This window comes from Phacochoerus africanus, chromosome 7 (genome assembly GCF_016906955.1).
Source record: "Phacochoerus africanus isolate WHEZ1 chromosome 7, ROS_Pafr_v1, whole genome shotgun sequence".
Lineage (NCBI taxonomy): Eukaryota > Metazoa > Chordata > Mammalia > Artiodactyla > Suidae > Phacochoerus > Phacochoerus africanus.
The window spans coordinates 9,234,676-9,258,991 of NC_062550.1; the positions used below are offsets into that span (position 1 = coordinate 9,234,676).

At 55.8% G+C, this 24,316-nt stretch overlaps 1 protein-coding gene across 3 annotated transcripts; it reads left to right on the forward strand.

The window, feature by feature from the left end:
- Positions 1-2,324: 2,324 nt before the first annotated feature.
- SUN2 (Sad1 and UNC84 domain containing 2) lies at positions 2,325-23,700 on the forward strand. 3 transcript variants are annotated; one of them, XM_047786231.1, is made up of 18 exons: positions 2,325-2,551; positions 5,708-5,866; positions 6,683-6,882; positions 7,370-7,507; positions 8,297-8,392; positions 9,122-9,215; positions 10,451-10,521; positions 13,353-13,480; positions 15,803-16,057; positions 16,495-16,572; positions 17,031-17,074; positions 17,643-17,808; positions 18,131-18,352; positions 18,672-18,756; positions 19,136-19,251; positions 19,404-19,571; positions 19,944-20,036; positions 20,962-23,700. In XM_047786231.1, the coding sequence occupies exons 2-18, from the start codon at positions 5,745-5,747 to the stop codon at positions 21,073-21,075; spliced, it is 2,190 nt and encodes a 729-aa protein (XP_047642187.1). In that variant the 5' UTR covers positions 2,325-2,551; positions 5,708-5,744; the 3' UTR covers positions 21,076-23,700. The 3 variants fall into 3 exon arrangements, with proteins under 3 accessions (XP_047642187.1, XP_047642186.1, XP_047642185.1); XM_047786230.1 differs by lacking the exon at positions 2,325-2,551 and adding an exon at positions 3,097-3,312 and having other exon boundaries at positions 18,675-18,756; XM_047786229.1 differs by lacking the exon at positions 2,325-2,551 and adding an exon at positions 3,099-3,312.
- The last annotated feature ends 616 nt before the right edge of the window (positions 23,701-24,316 follow it).

Below are 24,316 nucleotides of genomic sequence, written 5' to 3' on the forward strand. Positions count from 1 at the left end.
CCAGGAGAGAAGAGGAGAGTCGCTGGGGGAAGACGAGACAAATGAATGGCGGCAGAAGAGAGAGAAGAGTCTGGAAGGGCAGAGGGTGGCGGCAGGAGCGGATGGCAGAGAGGCCCAGGGGCAGTAGAGACGGGTAGACAGGGCCCTGTGATCACACAAGTCTGACGGGTGCTGTCGGGACAGAGGGAGGGGCCTGGCACAAGCCCGGGAGCCTGGAACAAGGCCAGGAATTTCCCAGGGGCCCTGATTACATTCCCATGGCTGCCATAACAAATCACCACAAATTTGGTGACTTGAAACAACCAGAAATGTATTCTCTCGCAGTTGAGAAGACCAGAAGTCCAAAACCACAATCACTGGACCGAAATCAGGATGTCCGCAAGGGACTTGCTCCCTCTGGAGGCTCCGGGAAAGAATCCGTTCCTGGCTTCTCCCAGCTTCTCGTGGCTGCCGGCATGCCCTGTCCTGTGGCCACGTCGCCCTCTCCGCTGTCTTTTAAAAGGACACTGGTGACTACATTTAGGGCCTACCCTGATGCTCCAGGATAATCTCCCCACCTCAAAAGCCTTCATTTAATGGCACCTGCAAACACTTCCAACGTACAGTGACATTCACAGGTTCCAGGGATTAGACCTCATATCGTTGGGGCCCATTATCCACCTACTACAGCCCCATGGAGGCAACAGAGCTTAATTGAGAGCTGCCTCCAGCCAGCCTGTTAGGCATGGTCCTTGCCTGAGACCCGTGGAAGGCCGATGGCCTCTTGCTTTCCAAGACAGCACATGCTGGGCAGGGGCCCTTGCCAGGACGCTTGGAGAGAGTGAAGCGGACTCTGCAATGGAGGTGGCAGGCTATGGAGCCTCTATTGCTATTGGCTAGGACAGAACTGGAGAGCTAAGTGCCCTGGGGAGGAGAAGGTGTCAAGAGGAGGCCCCTCCCCTACCTAGATGCTGACTCTAAGTCTGATTTGAACTATTTCGCTCACGCCACGTTCAGCAGATACTCCGATGAGGAAAGCCCTGTGAAGGGTCCTGGGGAGCCAGCTCTTGCCCTTGGGGAGATCCACATCTAAGCCCAGAAGCAAGCACTGTTGGCTACAATTTGCTGTAAGTGCAGGGGAGGCCCCTCTTTTCCGGGTGGGGCAATGGAGGCTGGCGGAGGAGGGGGGGTTTGTTTCTGTCTGGAGTCAGTTTAGCACAAGGGCTTCACATTTCCTCAGTCCCCACCCCCAGTGCCTTCCTGTCACAGCTCAGTGATTTTGTCATTTCTAGCCTCTTCCTCTTGGTGCTTTAAAAGTGAAATAACGGCACTGTCGCAGCGTCCCTTAGAGGAGCTTGCCCAGGAAGTGACTCCTCCCTAGCCAGGCACTTTCTGCTATCAGCAGAGTGGGCCCGTGGGGAGCCCACGCACAGGACCCTTGGGGTTGGGCAGCACTTGATTCTGTCAGGGTCTGTCAAGTGCTCATTCTACCTGCAGATTAAGGCAGAGGAAAAGGAAGCCAGCCTTCCTTCTCAGCACCAACTGTGGCAAGAATCTTCCTTAATATGGAGAAAAGCTTCTGTGTGAAATTTGGGGGTCTCTGAGGGCAGAATGAGAAGTGGCAGAGCCTCCTCCCAAATCTGGATTTCCCAAATCAACTCTAAAATGGAAAAAAACAAAAAACAAAAAAACACCCCAACAAAACCCATGGGCTTGGATATAGAGAGAATCCTCTAATCTCAAATTTGCCAACTGTGTGACTTTAAACGAATCATTTAAAAACCCTATAAACCTGTTTCCTGATCTGCAAAAAAGGTGTAGAAATATCTAAGAATAATTACGCACGTGCCTCCAACAATTGTTTGTGGGTCCCCTAAGGGCTCGCTACGTGCTACCCTTCCAGGTGGGCCCTAGGCCAGGGGTCGTCAATCTCCCCTGCTCCCCCCTTTCTCGAGCCATCTTCAGCAAGGGTGTGCCCCCAAACACTTAATGCCTTTGAGGTCCTGGCACCCGGGCTCTGTTAAGTCGGCCTGAGGCAAGCTGGGTGGGGTGAGGCGCACCACGCGGTGTTAGGAGAGGGCTCAGGTGTTTGGAGTCACCAGACCCGGAGTCAAGTGCGCGGTCAGGCGGGAGATCGCCAGCTGCCAGGTGCCCCCGGGCCGCGCCTCCCACGCGCGGACTCCTGTTTGGCCGCGCCCCGCCCGCGGGGCCCACGCGACGGGCGGGGCGAGCCGGGGCCTTTGTGTTCAAACCGCCCAATGGGCGTCGGCAATGGGCGGTGACGCGAGAGGGGCCTGGCCAATGAGCTGCGGACTGTCAGCGTTGACCGACAGGCGCACATATACACACTCGGCCACGCGCGCGCCGCCGGGTCCCACTCGCGCAGCGCGGTTCTGCGCGGGCCGCATTGTCCGTTCGCTCACCTCGTCCCGCCCCGAGGCTCCTCACCGCGCGCCCCGGGCTCCGGCGCCGACCGCCGCTCCCCGGATCCCAACGCAGTAAGGGGGCGCGCCCAGGAGGCGCGGCGGGCCTCGGACGCCCCCGGCTGTGCACCGAGCAGCGGCGGCAGCAGGTAACAGCCGGCCGTGGGCCTCTGGCGGGCGGACGCGCGGGGCGAGGGCGGTAGGCCAGCCTCAGCCGCCTCCTCGCGCGGCCCGGGCCCGGCCTGACCCCGGGGTCATCATCGGACCGCGCCGGCCAGTGCCGAGCTGCCCAGGCCTGGTTCTTCCTCTCCAGGCCAAGCTGGGCCAGGCTCCAGCCCCGCCCGGCGCACGCCCCTGGGCCGGTCGGGAAGGGCCAGCGCTGTGCCAAGGCTGCTCTGACTCATCTCCGCCGCCCGGCCCCCGCCCCCGAGACTGGCCGCCCCACTGGTCAGTCCGGAGGGCGGACGTCTTCCAGGCGGGACTCCCCCGGGCGGCGCCTCCCCGGGAGGAGGCTGCCCCAAACCGGCCCAGGGCAGTGCCTGCGTTTTCTTGCTAGTCAGGCAGTTTCCAGGGACCAGCAGTTCTCTGCTTCTGCCGCCGCCCGTCAGAACTCTGGGAATAGGAGGAAGGCCCATTTTGCTTAGTTCTTAAAAAAAAAAAAAAAAAAAAAAAGAAAGAAAGAAACCAAACAAAAAGGGGGCGGGAGTGTGACTTAGAGCAGAGAGGCAGGGCAGGCGCGCGCTTGGTTAAAAAAAACCCAAAAAACAAACCTCCGCAGGGTCAGCCAGTAGGGAAGGAAGGGAGAAGGGAGTCAGCACCTGGAGCGTTTTACAGGTCCCACGAGTGTGAAAACGTCCCGCGGAGGATGCCCAAGATCTAGGTTAAGCCTGAAGACTGGATGGATACTGCGGTATGAGTTTGCGATGGGGCCAAGGAAAGGCGGCGCTGAGAAAAGGATGTGGTTCAGCTCAGAAGTGAAGAGGGATGTTTTATGTGAGGGTTTCTTAACTGATCATGTGTGGAGGGGGAGTCCGTTCTGTTATGCAAAAGATTGAGCTCCTAGAGGCTCACTTCTTGTTTTGTTTTCTTTTGGAGGATGGAGCCTTGACCTTTTTACTCTTGTGAAACCCAGACTCGGTGGTAAACTGTTTTGTGACAGCAGAACCCTCCGGGGGAGACAAAAAGGCCCCTTCGCTAGGGTGGAGGCGGGTCCTGTCTACTGAGGGTTTTCAACTCCCCCCCCCCAACCACACCTCCGCCTGAATATTTATTTGTATTCTTGCCAGCAGCAGCTTGAGATCTTTTGTGTGTGTGTGTGTTTGTGTTTGCGCGCGCGTGCGCGCGCACCTTAAACACATTGCTTGTTTCTGTCCCAGGGTGAAACCTTGGTCAATTTCTGCAGGGCAGGGTTAAGAGGAGGAGCTTGTGTGGGTATCTGGAGCTTTCAGTTGGGGAGGGCAGTAGTGGGGGTGAAATTACCTTATAAGGAACGGAGGATAGAGAGGGACCCAGCCAGCTTCCTGCTCTGGCTACTACGGATTGTTCCCTTTAGCAGCATTGGCTAAAACCAGGGAAAGATGTCAGCTGGGGATCCCACCTGCGAAGTCACCAATAAGACCAAGACATGAGGCTGCTTGTTTTTCAGAAGAGGACTTGGCAGAGTTCTCCAGCTGGACTAACCAGATCGGCTGGTTTCCATAGTCTTGAGTTGGATGTGTTAGAGTGGCCACTATAACAACCCTGGGGACTAGTACTTTAAGTATCAACCAGGAATATTAGAAGTGATAACCAGTTACAAGGACTAGGGACTCTTAAATGCGCCAAAGTATTACAGTGACTTTGTAAGAAGGGCTGGCAAAGGCAGCACGTTCAGATCCATCCTGTTGGTGATCTGAGGTTTTGAATGTGGGTTTCTAGAGCTGAAAGGTTTGTTAACCCGCCTTGTGTTGTAGAATGCTGCCTTTTGCCAGGTCCTTTCACTTTGGCCTCCTCTGAGTTCTTAGTAATTCCAGAGCCTTGGTTTCCCCCTCAGGTGCTGACTGGTGCGGCTGGTAGGGAGTGAGGGTAATCCCTACTGGAGCTCCACCTGTCTGTTCCGTTAGCAAATAATTGTCACGTAACAGCTCTGTAGACAGTCTGTCCACAGTCTGTACTGAACATACTGGAGGCTACAAAAGACTCTAGCTGCGGCACAATAGCACGTTCCTGAAACAACTCGGAAGCTTTCTGGTGGAGTGGAAAAACCCAGACCCTGCGACTTGTCAGATCTGAGCTCAAAGCCCAGCTCTGTCGCTTACCGGCTGGAAGGGTGTGGGCAGGTTACTGGTCGTCTCCGTGCCCCAGGTTCCTCCCTTGATCCTGAGGATCAGCAAGGAATGTGTGCACAGCCAGCACCTGGCAGGCATTTAACACCATGCTCACTGTCATCGCAGGAGGCACTGATGTTACAGCCCAATGATGGCTAATAGGATACGCATACAGAGGAAAGCTCTGGAGTCAGTTTGACTGGGGCCCTGAATCAGTAAATACAGCTGCCAGGAAAGGAACGTGAGTCCCATCTAAGGGAAACGGCTAGGGAAAAAAAAAAAAACAAAAAACAGGCACAGCTCTAGGGAGAGGGCAGTGTGGTGGGGTGGCTGGACTGGAGCGCCTGTGCAGGGCAGCACTGACGAAAGACATGCATTTAGCACCTGTGGCCTGCCTATCAGGTGCCACAGGCTCTGCCTCATGTCAGAGGTTGCAGAATTCTGAATTCTGGCTCCCACAGAGCTCGGCACCCAGTTAACTGAAAATTAGAAAATCCTGTGGAGGAGTTCCCATTGTGGCTCAACAGTAAAGAACCTGACTAGTATCCATGAGGATACGGGTTAACTTAACTCAGTGGGTTAAGGATCCATCATTGCTGCAAGCTGTGGCATAGGTTGCAGACACAGCCTTGGATCACGTGTTTTTGTGACTGTGGCATACGTAGGCCGGAAGCTGCAGCACTGATTCACCTCCTAGCTTGGAAACTTCTGTATATGCAGGTGCGGCCCTTTAAAAAAAAAAAAAAAAAAGGGAAATGCTATGGGAAGTGCCATGAAAGAGGCTGCCAGGCCACTAAGTGAGCCTGAGGCTGAATGTGGACAGCAGCAGGGCGGGCGGGGCTGGGATGTTTAATAAATGCCCCACCTTGGCCGCATCTCCAGCAGTCTGGTTGAATGCACAGGGCTGGTCTGTTCCCTGGGAGGCAGTGTCTTGTCTCCTCCCCTTGGGAGGGGCTGAGAACAGCCCCAAGCCTCCGGGGGCCTCCTTTCTCTCCCCAGACTCTCTTCAGGGGAAGGGACACCCTCCCACCTCATCATGTCTCGAAGAAGCCAGCGCCTGACGCGCTTCTCCCAGGGTGATGACGACGGCAGCAGCAGCAGTGGAGGGAGCTCGGTGATGGGGAGTCAGAGCACCCTGTTTAAAGACAGCCCTCTCAGGTAGGGCATGGCCACCCCTTCTCCGTGGATCACACTGACCCTCAGAGCGGACAGCTTGGGCGGTTTACCACGCAGCCTCTTCTGGTTGTGACCCCTGTGGGCAGAGGATCAGATGCCCGTGTCTCATCAAGGGGGACACTCCCGCCTGTGAGGATGCCAGGGCCCAGCGCGGCTTCTCTGGTTCAGAGAACAGGAAGTGGGGAGAGGCAGCTTCAAGAGTAAGCTAGGCTGGAAACCCCGAAACCGAGAGCGGGGTTCACAGATACCCCCTCTGCTCAAGGCGGGTGTGCCAGTCTGGCCATCCTCCCCAGGCCCTGCGCGCATCCCCAGCGTCAGTAGGGCCCCAGCAGGGCCAGCGAAGCAGCCGAGGAGAGGACCAAGTCCCAGGGCAGCAGAAAATGCGCTAAGGCAGGCGCCCGCCTCATCCTGCCCCCAGTGGCCGACCTGAGGCCGGGATGACAGCCCCCAAGGCATTGACTGGCTCTGGGAGGCCAGGTTGGCCGAGTCTGGGCTTTCCGTGGGTTGTGGAAATTACTAATTCTTTAGGAAGCATGAAACCCCACTGTGGTTTTGAAGTTAGACCTGGGTTTGAATCCTGGCTCTATCACTGATGAGCTCCCCTAACTGCTTGGGAGATGTAGAGCTCACGGGCGCACAGACAGTGGCGGCTCTGCTCCGTCTGTTGTTGGTTGCCTAGCAACAAGGTGACCCCCCCCCCCCCCCGCCCGCACAGCAGGAGGGCAGAGCCCGTGGCCGGCTGGGGCTGAGGGGGCTCACCTGCCTGCTCCCCTCTCCCTCCTGGCTGGCCGCCCACAGGACCTTGAAGAGGAAGTCCAGCAACGTGAAGCGTCTGTCCCCAGCGCCGCAGCTGGGCCCCTCCTCCGACGCGCACACCTACTACAGCGAGTCTGTGGTCAGGGAGTCCTACATCGGCAGCCCCAGGGCCGCCTCCCTCGCCGCCTCCCTCACCAGGGGCTCCATCCTCGACGACCAGCTGCGTGGCGACCCCTACTGGAGTGAGTGTCCCTAACCTTTCTCCTGGGCCTTTGCTTCCTCTGGTCCAAACTCGGGCGGCGGGGGGTGGGGTGGGGTGGGGGTTCCTACCTGCTGCTGAGCTAGAAGCCAGGAGCTCCATCCTCGACGACCAGCTGCGTGGCGACCCCTACTGGAGGGAGCGTCCCTAACCTTTGCTTCCTCTGGTCCAAACTCGGGCGTGGGGGTTCCTACCCGCTGCTGGGCTAGAAGAGGGGCTCCCCATCTTCAGAAACCCTTGGACGAGCAGCCCAATGTCTGAACCCACAGGCCCTTTTAGACGCTGAAGTAGCCGAGGAACGGGTCCCAGCTCAGCCTCCCTCGGACCCAGAGAGCTCGGGAGGGGCTAAGAGATTCCACCCACCTGTCAGAGATGCTCCTCAGGGTGTCCCCAGCAGTCCCCTCTGGGACCCCCCTCCCCGGAGCACCCCTGCCTCAGGGGACCCCTGCCCTGTGTTCTTCCCCCCTCAGGCGAGGACCTGCGGGTGAGGAGGAGGAGGGGCACCGGGGGCAGCGAGAGCAGCAAGATCAATGGGCTGGCAGAGGGCAAGGCCTCCGAGGACTTCCTCGGCTCCTCCTCGGGCTACTCTTCCGAGGATGACTACGTAGGTAGGCAACGCCCGCCCTCCCCAGCCTCGGGGAGGGGCTCCCCCAGGTTCCCGGGCTGCTGGGGAGGTAATGTGGGGCTGGGGAGGGCGCCCCAATAGCTTGCCACCGTGGTACTTTGAACCCAGGCCTGGGTGGCCCTCAGTGCTCGGGGCTGCGATGGCCCGGCCTCACAAGGCCTTGAACAGCCTGTGGCCAGTCCCCCTGTTGAGCTTGTTTCCAGCAAGAGTTTTAACCTGGGGCTTGACACAGGAGGAGCTGGGTCCCGTGGGCCAGTTCTGAGCAGTGGTTGGAGGGATTGCCGAGGGGGAGAGGGAGAGCAGAGTTCAAGGGAAGTAAAACTCAGAAACCGAGCATTTCATTCTGCCAGCGTTTACTGACCTGCTAGCTGCCAGCCTGTGTCACTCAAGGAAAATGACACGCAGTCTCAGCGCACAGTCTAGAGCCAGACAAGCAACAGTCTCCGTGTCCCAGAGTTCTTAGGAATGAACGTAGGAGTTCCCATTGCGGCTCAGCAGTAACGACCCCGACTGGTAACCATGAGGACTGAGGTTCGATCCTTGGCCTCACTCAGTGGGTTAAGGATCCAGCATTGCCATGGAGCTGTGGTGTAGGTTGAAGACAAGGCTCAGATCTGGTGTGGCTGTGGCTGTGGTGTTGGCCGGCAACTGCAGCTCCAATTTGACCCCTAGCTTGGGAACCTCCATATGCCGTGGGTGTGGCCCTAAAAGGCAAAAAAAAAAAAAGGCAGTGAGGACAAACTGAGCTGGTTTCCTTTCCCCACCCCTGCAGGTTACTCCCAGACAGACCAGCGGGGTTCAGGTTCACGACTAAGGAATGCTGTCTCTCGGGTGGGCTCTTTGTTCTGGATGGTGGTCACTTCTCCAGGTGGGTGCTGGCTGCTCTGTGCACAATTGTTTCCACTCTCTGGCAGTCACTTTCACTCATCTCTCTGCGGTTGGGCATTCAGCTCATTACAAAAGATGGTAGGACCACCAGGGAAAGCTCATTCCAGAATGATCATTGTCGGAGTTCCCCTTATGGGTCAGTAGATTAAGAACCTGACTAGCATCCATGAGGATGCAGGTTTGATCCCTGGCCTCGCTCAGTGGGTTAAGGATCTGGCGTTGCCACAAGCTGTGGTGTAGGTCACGGATGCGGCTCAGATCTGGCATTGCTATGGCTGTGGTGTAGGCCGGCAGCTACAGCTCCAATTTGACCCCTAGTCTGGGAACCTCTATATGCCGTGGGTGCAGCTGTAAAAAGAAAACAACAAAAACCAGAATAATACTGAGAGGAGTTCCCTTGTGGAGCAGAGGATTAAGGATCCGGTGTTGTCGTTGCAGCAGGGGTTTGATCCCTGGCCTCAAAACTTCCACGTACCACCAATGTGGCCAAAGACCAAACAAAACCAACAGAATAATCCCTGAGAGCCAGGACCCATGGGAGCATTCTCGCTCAGAAGCTAGAAGGGGTGGGAGGTGTTGGCAGCAGGGCAGTGGGATTATAGGAACCCAGTAGCAAAGGACAGGACGGAGGTACCCTGGCAGCCAGGGTTGGGGTAGGGGCAGGAGGCGGCGGCTCAGGTGCCACTAGGCTCAACGGGACCTCTTCCAGGCCGGCTCTTCGGACTCCTGTACTGGTGGATCGGCACCACCTGGTACCGCCTGACCACAGCTGCCTCCCTCCTCGACGTCTTCGTCTTAACCAGGTGAGCGAGACTGACGAGAAATCGGGAGGGGCCGCAAAGCGTCTCAACCTGTACGTGGGTGGTTGTTTCTCCAAAGGCATTTTTCCCGGTTTACTTGGAGCTTTTATTAGCCTGACGTGGGCCCCCGTGCCTGCCTGACAGAGGGCGGGACTGGGCCAGGTTTCGCTCCTTTGTTCCTTGATTCTGGAACACGGGCCCTTGTTTCTTCCTGGGCCCTTCCTGCTAAACGCCAGCCCAGCCACTTGGGAGTTCCAGACGAGCCCACCACACTCGAGCTGGCCGGGCTTTAGGCTCCAGCCCACATGCGGTGTTTCCCAGAACCTTCCGCTTCCTTCTGGGCCCTGCGGGGATCCAGACCCTCAGTGTTTGCCACTTGGTGTTCGAGAGCGTCGGATGGGCACTGCCTGAGGCGGAGGTGGTTTGTTGCCCATGCCCCCAACCCAGCAGAGGCAGGATGTAGGAACTGGCCCTTGGGCAGCCGGGAAGTCTGGGTCCCTCGGGCCATAATCCTGGTTGGAGAAGGCAGCCACCTCCGCTAAGAAGAGGGCAGGGCACGTAGTCTCACCCAAAAAGGCTCCTTGTTGTTTGTTTTTTTACGAACGTAACTTGTATTCTTCAATTCCATATACAGCAATAACGGTATGACCAATGGCATTCATGAACTTAGATTCAGAAACTAATGAAATGTTACATTAAAAGGAACAACATTTGAAAACACCCCCAAAGAAGATACACCTGTGTTAACATATAGAAGAGGGACACAAAACAGGATACACTGTGTTCCCTAGAGCCACACTCCAGCCCCCACTATGGAGAAAGTTGACTGCTGGGTTTTGTTTTTTTAAATTTTTTTTTATTACTCAATTTATTACATTTATAGTTGTACTAAGGCTTCTTGTTTTTCTAAAAATATTGTTTCAGGAGGTTTTTTGTTCTTTTCTATATTTGCTTGCTTTAAAGACCTCTGTGTATGGAAGTTGAGGATATTCAGAGAGACCTTGGTATTTATTTTTAATAACATCAAGAAATTCACAGGGTCAGGATTATCCCCATCACTCCAAGCCCTGCAGGTAAAGCTCTAGTCTGGCCCTGGCAAAATGAGAGGCTGGAGGGTGTCCCCTCCACGTCCAGTTCAGCACTCAGGAGAAACATCTCGAGGGACTCCCTGGGTCCATCCAGAGGCCCTGGAGCCCTCCTAACGCCTCCGCCTCCCTTCTCCCTGTCCCGTGGTCCAGGCGCATCTCATCCCCCAAGACATTCCTGTGGTTCCTTTTGCTGCTGCTGCTTCTGACCGGCCTGACCTATGGTGAGCTCACCCGCCGTCACCAGGGAGGGGTAGGACGAGAGCTTGTGGCCACGGGGCTGGCGAGCCATTGGGGCAGAGTATGGGCTGAGGCTGGTGCTGAGCAGAAACGTGAAACCTGGGAGTTTCTCTGTTGCGGTGGGTTAGGGATCCAGCATTGTCACCGCAGCAGCTCCAGACGCTGCTGTGGTGCAGGCTGGATCCCTGGCCTAGGAATTTCCAAATGCTGTGGGCGCGACCCCCACCCCCCAAAAAAGAAGGAAAGAAATGTGAAGGCGACAAACAAGGGAAGGAAGCAGGATGAGAGCGTCGGCCCGAGGCTGGGCAGCATCCTGCGTGGCTCTCCTGGGTCCTCTGCTGCTGTGTTCTCTGGAGTCCAGTGGGTGGGAAGGGAAACGCTCTGACCCGCCAATGGGGTCTTTGCTCTGGATTGCTGTGCTGGGCTGCCTGGCCTGACATGAGGCTGGAACGTGCCTTCCAGGAGCATCAGCATAAAAAGCAGAGACTCTGACACTGTTACTATTAGTGGGCATTTTCCCTCCATTCCAGATCCGGATGTAGTTTGCGTGAGTGAATTAACTGTTACATCAAGCTCCATCCTCAGCAGTCTTTAAGATCAAAACAAGGCAGTAGGAAAGCAGAGTAAGAGCCCCTTTTTGCACTGATACCTGTTAGCTGCAGGAGGCTCTACCTTGCTCAGATCCCCAACATTGAACTTGCACGCTTTTGACAAAGTTGGAATTGTTAGATTCAAATGTTTTGTGTTCAGCTTTTGATTTGACAATTTCATACGAGTTTCACAATTTTATCTGAGTTGCCTCTATGGCCCCCAGGATCAGTTTTTACCAATTTTATGATTAAAGACCATGCTTTATTTTTTAAGAGTGGTTACTCTTAAAAAATGGTTACAATCTACTCAGGTTGTTTCTTCAGTTTATGCCAAGCTAGAACATTCTTCCAAGCATCGAATTCCTTTTTGGTTCCTGCTACAAGGACAACTTGCTCATATCCAGTGGAAACTGGGCATCACCCTTAAAATAATAACCACCCTTTGTAATTTTAGAGTGTTTTCACTCAGGAGGCACATGTCACTTTGGTTTGTTTCACCATCCTGCTGTGGGGTTGGGGACGGCGAGGTCGTGCTGGCGAGCTGAGGTGATGCACGCGGAAGGTCTGACAGGCAGAGGGGATGGGGTAACCAGTTCAGGCGGTGCAGTAAGCTAAGGCTGTCCCAAGGGTCTGACTTAAAGCCTGGTGGTCATACGCTTCCCATGGCATCTGCTCGAGGCTGACAGTTGAGTGGCAAGTGTGGCAGAGACCCCTCAGCTACTATGGCTTTTTTCAGGCGCCATCACCCCCACATGGACACACACACAAGTGCACATATGCACGTGCATAGGTCAGGAGTGAGTGCATCACAAACAGGCAGGTGGCCCCTAAAGCAAGATGCAGATATCTCTGTGTGTGCCTGCAGCCTTGTGCTCTGGGCCAGGGCCGAGGAAGCCTCTCTTAGCAGGTAGATTCTGTTTCAGTGATTCTAACCGTGACAGCCCATTAGAATTACCTGGGGAGGTTTTTTTTGTTTTTGTTTTTTGTTTTTTGTTTTTTTTGTTTTTTTGCTACACCCACAACATGCAGAAGTTTCCTGGCCAGAGATGGAACCCAAGCCACTGCAGTGACCACGCCAGATCCTTAACCTGCTGAGCCATCAGGGATATCCTCCATGGGAGCTTTCAAATGCCTCCGTGGTGGAGTTCCCATCATGGCTCAGTGGTAATGAACCTGACTAGTCTCCATGAGGATGCGGGTTCAATCCCTGGCCTCACTCAGTTGATTAGGGATCCAGCATTGGCGTGAGCTGCAGCGTATGTTGCAGATGCAGTTCAGATTCTTTACTGCCATGGCTGTGGCAAGGGGTCTGATTTGATCCCTATCCTGGGAACTTCCAATTCCACAGATGTGGCCCTAAAAAGTAGAATGGAGAAAAAACAAACAAACAAAAAACCCCAAAAAACCTCCTGTATGGAGCTCTCATTGTGGCTCAGTGGGTTAAAGACCCAGCGTCATCTCCATGAGGATGCAGGTTTGATCCCTGGCCTCGCTCAGTGGGTTAAGGATCTGGTGTTGCCCAAACTGTGGTGTAGGTCACAGATATGGCTCAGTCTGGCGTTGCTGTGGCAGTGGTGTAGGCCAGCAGCTACAGCTCCAATTCAGTCCCTAGCCCGGGAACTTCCATATGCCGCAGGGGTGGGCCTAAAAAGAAAAATAAATAAAAGCTCCCCCCCAAAAAAACTCCTCTATGGAGGGATCCTGCAGACCCACCCTTTGCAGGGTGGGGCCAGACACTGTTTTAAAAGCTCCCTGGGGAGTTCCCATCATGGCTCAGTTGAAACAAATCTGACTAGCATCCATGAGGACGCAGGTTCGATCCCTGGCCTCGCTCAGTGGGTTAAGGATCTGGCGTGGCTGTGGCATAGGCTGGTAGGTGTAGCTCCAGTTCGACCCCTAGCCTGGGAAGATCCATATGCCACAGGTGTGGCCCTTAAAGGACACACACACACACACAAACAAAAGCTCCCTGGGTGATTCTGATGGACAGTCTGGACTGAGAGCCACCACCAGGGCCCCTGGGTGGATGTGAGAATGCCTGTACTCTGGGACCGTTAGGTGGAGCTTGCTGCCTCGGAGAGTCGAGGGAACCTCTGTTCCTCCCGCCTTCTGGCAGGAACAAGGCTCCTTCTGCTGATGGGCCGCATGGATGAGCTGCGGTCCTGGCTGGCATGCCTGCTCGCTGGGGCCCTGGCCCAGGTAACCGCCCTTTTCCCTGTGTGCAGGAGCGTGGTATTTCTACCCCTATGGGCTGCAGATGTTCCACCCCGCCGTGGTTTCCTGGTGGGCCTCGAAGGGCAGCGGCGGGCAGCATGAGGTGTGGGCATCCAGAGACTCATCCCCACATTTCCAGGTGAGCATCTTAGCCAGGGCCGCAGGCTCCACCTCAGCCTGTATTTGCCCTTGAAGTCCCTGCCCTTCCTCCTCGCACATGAGGCGGAGAGGCGCTGCCTTGTTGCCCAGGGTGCTCCTTTTTCTACTGTTTGGGACGCAGGTGTTGGGAGGATGGTTTGGCCTGCACTTAAATATGACTCATGCACTTAAATATGACTCAGAACTGTCCACAAGGTAGTTGTCATTCTAAGAAGCACAACAGAAGGAGAGAAATGGGATTGTCTTGTCTTCTTTGATCCTGTGTAATACAATTTTATGTTTACTGGGTCTGTGAGTCGGGTATTAGCCTAGTCAGTTACTACAGATAAGCCGCCCCCAAAATCACTGCCTTAAATGTACCAGCAGGAGTTCTGTTGTGGCGCAGCAGAAACGAGTCTGACTAGGAACCGTGAGGTTGTGGGTTCAATCCCTGGCCTTGCTCAGTGGGTTAATGATCTGGCATTGCCATGAGCTCTGGTATAGGTCACAGACTCGACCTGGATCCAGGGTTTCTGTGGCTGTGGTGTAGGCTAGCAGCAGCTCCGATTAGACCCCTAGCCTGGGAACCTCCATATGCTGAGGGTGCTGCCCTAAACAGCAAAAAAAAAAAAAAAAGTACTAGCATATGGGAATTCTCTGGTGGCCTAGAGATTAAGGATTCTGTGTCGTCACTGCTATAATTCAGGTTTGATCCCTGGCCTGGGAATTTTTGCATGCTGCAGGTGCAACATAAAAGGAAAAAAGTACCAGTGTAGGATTAGCTGATGATGAACCTGTAGGTCCTCTGGGTGGCTCTTCTGGTCTGAGCAAGGTCGGCTGATCTTGGCTGGGCCCCTTCGTGTCTGCGGTTGACTTGTGAAGCAGCAGGAGCAGGCTGTCCAGTAGGCAAGCCTGGGCTTGTTCTCATGGCAGCCGGGCAGGGTTCCAGGAGAGTGGAATCAGGCCAGGCCCTGAGGCCTAGACTCATAAACCAGCACACTGTCACCTCTGCCCTGTGCTACTGGCCAAAGCAAATCCCAGAGCCAGGCCAGGTTCAAGAGGGAAGTAGACTCTACCTTTCCATGGGATCACCTGCGAAGCCACGTTGCAGAGGGCGCAGGCACAGGGAGGGGGCAGGACAGTGGCTGTTTTTGCACTCTGCCAGAGGCCAAAGTTGGAGCAGATCTCGGCTGTGCCCTCAAGAAGCCTGCAGCCCAGTGAGGGGTGATGGACACACAAACAACGGGGTGTGGGGGGTGCAGAAAGGGGGGGCGGCGGGGGGGGAGAGAAGGGTGTGTGTGTGTCTTAGAGTCCAGGATAAAAATGCAGAACTCTTTGTTCCCTAATTATAGTTATATGAACTTTGCATCCTGCTGAATTTAATTTGGTATCACATTTTAAACCATTTATTTTCTTGGATATTATTTTCCTCACCATGATCTTATTATTTCACAAAATAATGACATGTTCTGGCATCTTTAACTATTCCTTTTTGATCATTAGTAAAGACAGTAAATAAAATTCTGTTTCAGGACTATCTTTTCTGTAAAATAGGGGAAGTAAAGAATGAGCATATCTTTGTACTTGCTTTCATTTGCATAAAGACACTAATAAAAATAGTTGTCTGGTTTGGGAAGGGTTGCTGGTGAAGGGACTGAGTGAATGGGGGCAAAGGTCAGGAGGGTGACACTTTTTTTTTTTCCTTTTTTGGCCGCCCTGTGGCATATGGAGTTTCTGGGCCAGGAATCGGATTCAAGCTGCCTCTGTGGCAATGCTAGATCCTTAACCCACTGAGGTGGGCCAGGGATCAAACCCATGTCCCAGTGCTTCCAAGATACTGCTGATTCCATTGCGCCACATTGGGAACTCCAGGAGGATGCCTTCTTGCTATTTGTCTCCTTTATGAGTCATGCAAATACTGCCTCAAAAAATGGAATTTTTGAAAATCAGAAGCCCGGGAGTCCTCATTGTGGCTCAGGAGGTTACGAACCCAACTAGTGTGCTTGAGGATGCAGGTCTGATCCCTGGCCCAGCACTGTGGGTTAAGGATCTGGCATTGCCATGAGCTGTGGTGTAGGCCAGCAGCTGCAGCTCTGATTCGACCCCTAGCCTGGGAACCTCCATATGCCGCAGACGTGGCCTAAAAAGCAGAGAAAAAAAATCAGAAGCCCAACTTCTGTACCAAGTAGGTTCCTGCCTTTAAATTGAGTCTATGTTTTATAATTTCATTTGGGTGGTACTGGGATTCTCTTCCCTTTCTCTTGAGGAAGCTCTGTTGTCCTAGGTCCCTCACCTTTGAGGCTTTTCCCTCCCTCCCTGCCAGGCTGAGCAGCGCATTCTGTCCCGGGTACACTCTCTGGAGCGGCGCCTGGAAGCTCTTGCTGCCGAGTTTTCCTCCAACTGGCAGAAGGAGGCCCTGCGGCTGGAACGTTTGGAGCTGCGGCAAGGAGCTGGGGGGCAGGGAGGTAGCGGTGGCCTGAGCCAGGAGGACACGCTGGCGCTCCTGGAGGGGCTGGTGAGCCGCCGCGAGGCTGCACTGAAGGAGGACTTCCGCAGGGACACCGCTGCTCAGATCCAGGTGAGGGAGAGGAGCTGAGGGGCCCGCGTGGGTGACATCCTGGGCGATGGGGGGGCGGTGAGGCCCTGCACCCCCACATAGGAGGGAGGCAGCAGCGTGTCCCTGGGTCAGACAGCTCCACCCCTCGGCGGTCACTCACCTTCTCTAGGCCTTTGTCTCCTCCGCTTTAACATGGAGACCCTTGCTGCCCCTGGTTGAGAGAACACGAGATGGTAGTGTGCCTGGCACAGTGCCCACATGGCTGTGGCCACACTGTAAGGTGTGCAAAGATCAAGAGCCTTGCATGTTTCCAGGAAGCACTGTAGCAGGAAGGCCAGGAGCTGAAATTGGCAAATCAAACAGGCCTGGTTTGAAATCCTGTCCCTCACTTAGTGGCTGTAAGTGGCCCTCTGAGCAGGACTCAGTAAAGCGCTCAGCCTCTGTCCTCTGCCTGATAGGAAGAACTAGTCACCCTGAGGACAGAGCATCAACAGGACTCAGAAGACCTCTTCAGGAAGATTGTCCAGGCCTCCCAGGTTGGTGGGCTTGGGGGCACTTGGGGCTCAGGTGAGGCCCTGATCCAGGTCATCTGTCTGTTCTTGGGCTGAGAGAGGCGCCTTGGCCCCGAAGGGTGTGCTTAGACATAGAATGGGGAGAAGGGTGTGTAGTCTCATGACTTCTGCTCGAACTGAATCCACTTGGGCTGGAACGCTCTGCAGAGATACCCGGGAGCTGGCCTGGGACAGGAAGGGCCACTTTCCGGAGGCCTGGTGTGCTGGGTATAACATGCCGAGTGAAGGCGCGAACACGTGAACACCTCGGCACCTTAGATAAGGGGCGAAAGTGCCTTGAGGTCCTTGATGTTTGCTGGAACAGCCGGAGGCCCTGGGGCGAGGATGGGGTTAAGCAGAGACCCTAAGGAGAACAGATCCTGTTCAGGACTGATTGGAAGAGCCTGACGTTTCTTATACCGGTCCCTTCTTCCTGCTTATAGGAGTCTGAGGCTCGACTCCAGCAGCTGAGGTCTGAGTGGCAAAGGTAAGGGGGGCACCGCCATCTGGCCTGAGCCTGCCCTTCCCCTCCCTTCTCTCACTGCCACACGGGACCAGGGAGCAGGGCCCCAGGGCAGAGTTCCAATTGTGTTCCTAGCAGAGGGAGATGGCAGAAGCCTAGCTCAGGACCACCTGCTCACAGCCTGTCCTTGAGGTGCACTAGAGTGGTGCAGGGTTGTGGGCACTGCAAGAGAATTGGGATTCATGGGTTCATTTATAGACATACCATCTTTTCTATACAACCTCATGCCAGCTGCCTTCCCATGCCCCAGGCATCTGGATTTGTGGAGGATGTGAGAGGCGAGGCAGAGTGAATTAGGGATCTTGGCTTAGAAAGGGGGGGGTGGGCTAAGGATAGGCAAGCCAGGTCTCATAGGCACTGGAGCTGTGGTCTAGAGCCAGAACCTCCAAGTGCAGGCCTGGCACTCACTTGTGGGGGCGGGCATTGACTAAAACGTCAGGTGCCAACTAGGGGCTCCTCTGGTTTTCCTCAGCATAGCCTCCCCACTCACTGCAGAGCCAGCCGAGGCTTACTCTTCTCTCTTTGGGAGTAGGATGACCCAGGAGTCCTTCCAGGAGAACTCCATGAAGGAGCTGGGGCGGCTGGAGGGCCAGCTGGCTGCCCTGCGGCAGGAGCTGGCGGCCCTGACGCTGAAGCAGAGCTCGGTGGAGGACCAAGTCGGCCTGCTGCCCCAGCAGCTCCAGGCTGTGCGGGACGACGTGAGTTGGAACTGTCCAAGTCCCTTGCTGAACATGCCGCCTCTGACCCAGTCCTAGGAGGCTGCACGGCAAAGAGCCTCTTGCCCCGTGGCTTGGTAGTTCCGCAAGCCCCCTGTGTTCTGGGCTCGGCCCAGAGGCTGGCTTTGTCAGAAATTCTTCCTGCTTTCTCATTATCGTGGGGGGTTGTTCATAGCTCTTTGCTCCTCGTGGCCTGATGAGGCACGTGCTGGCCTTCCCCTCGCAGGCTGTACTCGCTCCCTATCCCCTCCCTGCTGTGTGGGGCAGCTTCCACTGTCCCCTTGAGCCTTTTTTGGGTTCCTAGGTGGAGTCTCAGTTCCCTGCCTGGGTCAGTCAGTTCCTCCTTCGAGGTGGGGGAACGCGCACTGGGCTCCTTCAGCGAGAGGAGATGCAAGCTCAGCTGCAGGAGCTGGAGAGCAAGATCCTCGCCCACGTGGCTGAGATGCAGGGCAAGTCGGCGAGGGAGGCTGTGGCCAGCCTGGGGCTGACGCTGCAGAAGGAAGGCGTGATTGGGGTGACAGAGGAGGTGAGGATTGCATGTTCCCACCCCAAATGGCTGATCCACCCAACACGTACACACTGTTCTCCCTGGGAGCTGCAGACCTGCACATTCCCACACTGCCAGCTCCTGGCTGTTTCCAGCACCTAAGTGACACTTGGGAGGCTCCAGTGTTTGCTTTGGGGCTGGTGTGGGAGGGCAGAGGTACACCTGGGCAAGTGGCACATGTCTGGACACCAGTGTGGTGCAGGCATAGGAGGGCTCAGTCCAAGGGTCCCGGGCCCCCATCAGCAGGAGTGTGGATGAGTCAGCTTCCCATCACGGCTGCTCTGGGTCCCTGTTTTAGCAGGTGCACCGCATTGTAAAGCAGGCTCTGAAGCGCTACAGCGAGGACCGCATCGGGATGGTGGACTACGCTCTGGAGTCTGGAGGTGTGCACACACCCCTTTCCTTTGCCGGGCCCCTTCCCCTCACTGGCAGGCCCCCTGGACCTGCTGGGGCCGTCGTGGTGCTAGGCAGGCAGGACTTGAGGTCCGCAGAAATCGCCTGACCCAGGACTCACCACAAAGGCGAGTGACCACTTGAGGGAAGTGGGGATGTACTGAGCACCAACATCCCTGGCCACGGAGAGGAGGCTGCTTACAGCTGCACCATGGTCTGGGTCGGGCGTAAGGACCAGTCCTTTGAGAAGGGGACAGGCAATAGGTAGCAGCCCCTCTTCAGGTTCTCTTAGCTGGCGAGTGGAGCTGGTTGGGTTTCTGTTGCCTGCTGTCTCCAGCCCCAGGTACCACCTTTTCTTTCCTATCTCAGGGGCCAGTGTTATCAGTACCCGATGTTCTGAGACCTACGAGACCAAGACAGCCCTCCTCAGCCTCTTTGGCATCCCCCTGTGGTACCACTCCCAGTCTCCCCGAGTCATTCTCCAGGTAGGCACCCAGTGATGGCAACAGTGGGTCCCTGAGCACTCCACATCCCCTACCTAGCTGGGTGACTGTCCCACCCCAGGTCAGGGAGAGCTGTGCTGAGGGCGGGCTCCTTGTCACCTGCCATGTGCTGACCCAGTTGTCTTCCCTTCCAGCCAGATGTGCACCCAGGCAACTGCTGGGCCTTCCAGGGGCCCCAGGGCTTTGCTGTGGTTCGCCTTTCTGCCCGTATCCGCCCCACTGCTGTCACCTTAGAGCATGTGCCTAAATCCTTGTCACCCAACAGCACCATCTCCAGTGCCCCCAAGGACTTTGCCATCTTTGTGAGTAGCCCACCTGGGGGCAGTGGGGGTTGGGGTAGAGGGGCTGTAGGAGGACCCTGTGGGTCTCTATTGAGGATAAAGTTGGGATCATTTATTGATTGGGAAGGGAGCAGAGATGGAAGAGGAGCACCAGGGTGGGAAGTGGCACTTTGACCTGTTATCTTAGGCTGCAGAGGAAGAAACTGAGGCCTAAGGGATTAAGCGACTTGTCACAAATCACACAGCAGCCCTGTGTCCAGAGCTCAGGCCCTTTGCAGTCCTCGAGGAGGCCGGGACCTGCCCTCTCCCCCCTGCCGAGTGGGAGGGAAGGCCTTCCTCCCTGGGGTCCGTGTCTAAGAGCAGGCTCTTCCCTCCATCCTTCCCTCTCTCCAGGGGTTTCAGGAAGACCTGCAGCAGGAGGGGACACTCCTCGGCCAGTTCACCTATGACCAGGATGGGGAGCCCATTCAGACGTTTTATTTTCAGGTGTGGAATTCTGTTCTGCTAGCAGAGGTGCCGTACTTACTTTCCCATCCATTCTGCAGACGTTTTCTGAGTACTCAGTCCGTGCCAATCACTGGGGGTTCTAAGTGAGAAGCCATGACCCTGCCTACCCACAGCTCAAGGTCCAGAATAGAGACAACTGACCAAGTGGTGTGGGAGGGGTGCCAGGTAGATGTCAGCTCAGGGGAGGGCCCCTTCCAGATGGGGAGTGTAGGGGAAGGCTGCCGGGAAGGCCCGGCTGGGCCTCAGGCAGCGCAGCATGGCTGGGGCACCGACAGAGGGGCCTCTTGCCTTAACTTGCTGGGGCATCAGTCTCTCAGGCCCTTGTTCGAAATAATAGATTCCCAGGCTCCAGCCCAGGTGAGTCTGTGGCAGGTGGCTTGAGAGCCACACCAGGGGAGTCCTCGTGTGAGGAACCGGGTGAGGTGGAGAAGGGACAGAGGCAGGCCTGGCCACCAGGCTAAAGAATTTCAGCCCTCAGCTGATAATGAGCGTACAAGACAGAGGCTGGCTGAAACTTGAGAAAGGAGAAATTACGTTTGAGAGTAAAGGAATTCTTTTTCAACATCAAGATATATCAAACCCTCTATGAAGGTAGTTCACTGTCAGGAAGAGCTCCTGTGGATTTATCCCAGTTTGGGATGAATCGTGCTGGTGCGGCTGTGGGCTGGGCCTAGTGTAGCCTTATGCAGTGGTGGCCCCTGCAGGACCTCTGGGGCCCCCACAGGACCTCTGGGGCCCCCTGGCTCACCACCTAGGAACTCTCTTCCAGGGCCTGAGGCCAGGAGCTCTCAAGTCCACCTCCCTGCAGAAGCCTGAGAGGTGCTGGGGGTGGGGGCGTCTGACCCTGGTTGTGGCTGTCTCCTCACTGAGTCTGAGAACTCTTCCCCATTCTTTCTCTGCCCAGAACCCCAAAATGGCCACGTACCAGGTGGTGGAGCTGCGGATCCTGACTAACTGGGGCCACCCCGAGTACACCTGCATCTACCGCTTCAGGGTGCACGGGGAACCTGCCCACTAGGCCTCCTCGGTGCTGCCTCCAGGCAGCGGGGGGGCCAGCTCCTCTGGCCTGTGCCCCCTTCTCTGGGGGTAGGTGAGCAGCACCTCTGCCACTTTCCCCACACGCTTGACGCGCGCTGACTTCCAGGAGCAAGAAAGAGCCCCAGGCCCAGAGGAGATGAGAAAGAACACGCAGGCTTTCCTGAGCGGCGGGCGGCGGGCTCCAGCGGCTCCTTTCAGTCTTTGCTCTGTGTCTGCCAGGACCGGGCGTCTACTCCTCCCTCCTGGAGGGTGTATATATGTAGCATGTTGTGGGGAATTGAAGCAGGGAGAGAAGGGTGAGTGCGTGTGTTCCAGCAAAGGCGGCTGAGACCTGCCTGCCCCTTGCCCCTGGGAGAGGGGCTGGCACCCAGGGAGCTGCACAAATGAAGCAGGTGCCAAAGCCGTGGGTGAAAAAGGCCAGGGTCTGAGGCGGCTGAACTGTCCCCCTCCCGAGGCAGGGAAGGGAGGCCTCCTGGGAGGAGGGTACTCAGGGTGCAAACTGGGACTCGTCCCCAGACAGGATGAGAGGGCCACTGGGCTCCTCCAGAAAGCTAGTGCCATCAGTCTAGGGGAAGGTGGCCCACAGGGTTCCTGAAAGGCTCCTACACACTGTTTGTCCTGGGTCAGAGTGGGTCATGGGGCCTCTTGTGCTCCAGAAGGTCTGGCTCCTGTGAGCCTCTGGGGTGCTGTAGGATTCTCCTCGGCTGGGTAGTTGCTTTCTCTCTCCTGATGCTGGGCCTGCTTGTGCCCCAGAGCAAGCTTGCCACCTTTCCGCAGGGTGCAGGGAGCCTAGACCTATCCTTCAAGGCCATAAACATCTAGGTCAGCCAGCAGTGTGGGGAGCAGTCCTGGCCTCTTGTAGTGGTGACATTCAGGGTGTCGCAGCAGGAGGTGGTCTGTCTGCACTGTTGGCCCTACCTCCCCCATCAAGCCCCAGATATAAGAGGCTCCTAGCTCTCAGCCACCCCCCTTGGGACACTCTCAGCTCCTTGCTCAAGTCTGTTTCTATTCTGACTCATTTTCTAGGGGCAGTCAGGGATAGGGGGCTGGGTAAGGAGGGCGGGGGCTTTTGGAACAGCAGGCCCGGCTGTATTATGTATCTATTTTTCAAGGTCTGTTTTTTAACTGAAAAGCTACTGGCTTGATTTCTAGCCCCGTTCTGTGGGGCACCGGGCGATTTCAGTCACTTGTAACCTGGCTGCCTCAAGGGCCTTGGGCACCTGCTCTGACTGTATGGTTCACTCTGGCCGGTGGGGAGGGGGTAGGAAGGGCTGCTGCACAGGTGGGTGCCCCGCGTGGGTTCCTAGAGGACGGAGCCCGAGTGCCGGCCATCCTGGGGTCTCCAGCACTAGCGTCTGACCGCGACAACCAGGTTTTGTTTGCGCTCTCCTGTCACAAATGCTGCACTATTGGTTCTTAATTTTTTTAAATCTCCAGATTCTAATTTATGCCTATGCAAAAAATAAATTATGCCCAGGGTTAATGGAGTGTGCAGTTTTTATCTGGCCTTGCAGAGGGACTCTGCTCTTGGGAAAACAAATTCTCAGCCACAACCATGCCCCAAAGACTTACTCCTAAGCTTTAGAAACCCAAGCCTCTCAGCTAAAACCCAGCCATGATGGGAGGTGAGGCAGACCCTGTTGCCCTGACTCTGGGCTCCAGGGTTGACAGGAGAGAGAAGGGAGGTGGCTTTATGAGCCATCCCTGATGTCCCATTATGAAGCAGAAGGCTTTTCCTGCGTCTCAGTGCCATTCGAGCAGAAGGCAGAAAAAGGTACCTACTTCACTACTAAGCCTGTCCACTGCCAGCGTGGCGATCCCCTTCCGTGGGAATCAGACACTTACTTGTTCCTTGTACCCGTGCTGGTCTGGGACAAGGTGGGTCCCCTGAAGAGCCAGAATTTGCCAGTTCAGGGGGCAGGTCCTGGCCCTTCCCCACAAATCTCTCCCCTGATTTAGTGCCTCCAGGGAGCAGGTGGAAGCTCCAGGGCCGGCTCCCCAGGTGGACTCTCAATACACGCTTCTCCTCCTGACCATGGCACCTGGCCCAGGGCTGGGCCCCATCACAGCTGAGAAAATAAAGGAACAGGTCAGTAGGGAGAAGTCTGGGGATAAACCGCTATAGCAGAGGGTATCAAGTGGACCAGTTACTCAAGCCCTCAGCTCCCTGCGCTGGCAAAGAGCTCACCCCCCAGCAACTGCTTGCTTCATCGCCCCTTATTTCACTCAACACCTGCATTGCATCTTTTAACAAAGGAGATATCCCTGTGCGGCACCAGTAAACCAGTGCCAGGGACCTGGCACATAATGGGCAGCGCTCAGGGCCTCTGCTCATGCCCTCAGGCCTGTCTGCACAACTCAAATCTCAAGGGCCACTCATGACACAACCCTCACGCGTTCGCTCTATGGTCTGTCCCAAGACCCCAGTCAAACCTGTTTTCCTGCGCCATGGCATAATCCTGTTACCTCATCTTGCGCTGGGGAGGCCAATAAGCCGAAGAGTGGTCCTGGATGAGTTAGAGGCGTCACAAATGCTACCTGTGTTACAGAAGGGTCAGGATTTGCCATTTGAGATGATTGGATTAACAACTTTATTCTTCATCAACTACAAAAGGGCTGGTGTTTTATTCCAAAGACTTGGTAGGGCTGAGGCACCCACATGAGGCCTTTGTAGTCCCTGCTAACAGTAAAATGCTGTAGTCTGCCCCCTGGCTAGTAGGTGTGGGCCTGGTGACCACAGAGATCCAGACCGACCTCCTGAGTGTCTGAAGGCAGAGGCCAGAGTGGAGGCCCCAGCCTGCGAATGTAAAGTGGTTATGCTTACGAGGGCAAGAGAGTTCCAACAAGATGCGGTTCTGCCTGTTCCGAGGTCCCGCATGGCCCAGGTCTGTGGAAACACACATTCCACAGCACCCACCACAGGGACAGAGAGCAGGGGGTGCTGCCAGAACTCCTATTACGAAGGCACCAGTGGGCAGCGGCCCCTGTAAGCAGAACCAGTCAAAAAGCAAGAGGGAAACAGCCAGTCGACAGAGGAACCAGGAAAAGCTGGGGGTCATGCTTGAGCAGGTGACTGGGAACGGCTGGGGGCTGGCGGCACTGCTCCTCTGAGCTTCAGTCTCCTTAACCAGAAAAACGTAACTACTGCCACCTCCCTCACAGATGGGAGCTGTGAACATCAAAGAACATCAAACGAGGGAAATGCCTGGCACAGCCCAGCC

Bases quoted from the DNA above. Each gene is read 5' to 3' on its own strand.
- SUN2 (XM_047786231.1), top strand. From the start codon at position 5,745: ATGTCTCGAAGAAGCCAGCGCCTGACGCGCTTCTCCCAGGGTGATGAC. The intron at 17,075-17,642 runs GTAAGGGGGGCA...CTTTGGGAGTAG, and splicing joins CTGAGGTCTGAGTGGCAAAG to GATGACCCAGGAGTCCTTCC. The intron at 19,252-19,403 runs GTAGGCACCCAG...CTTCCCTTCCAG, and splicing joins CTCCCCGAGTCATTCTCCAG to CCAGATGTGCACCCAGGCAA.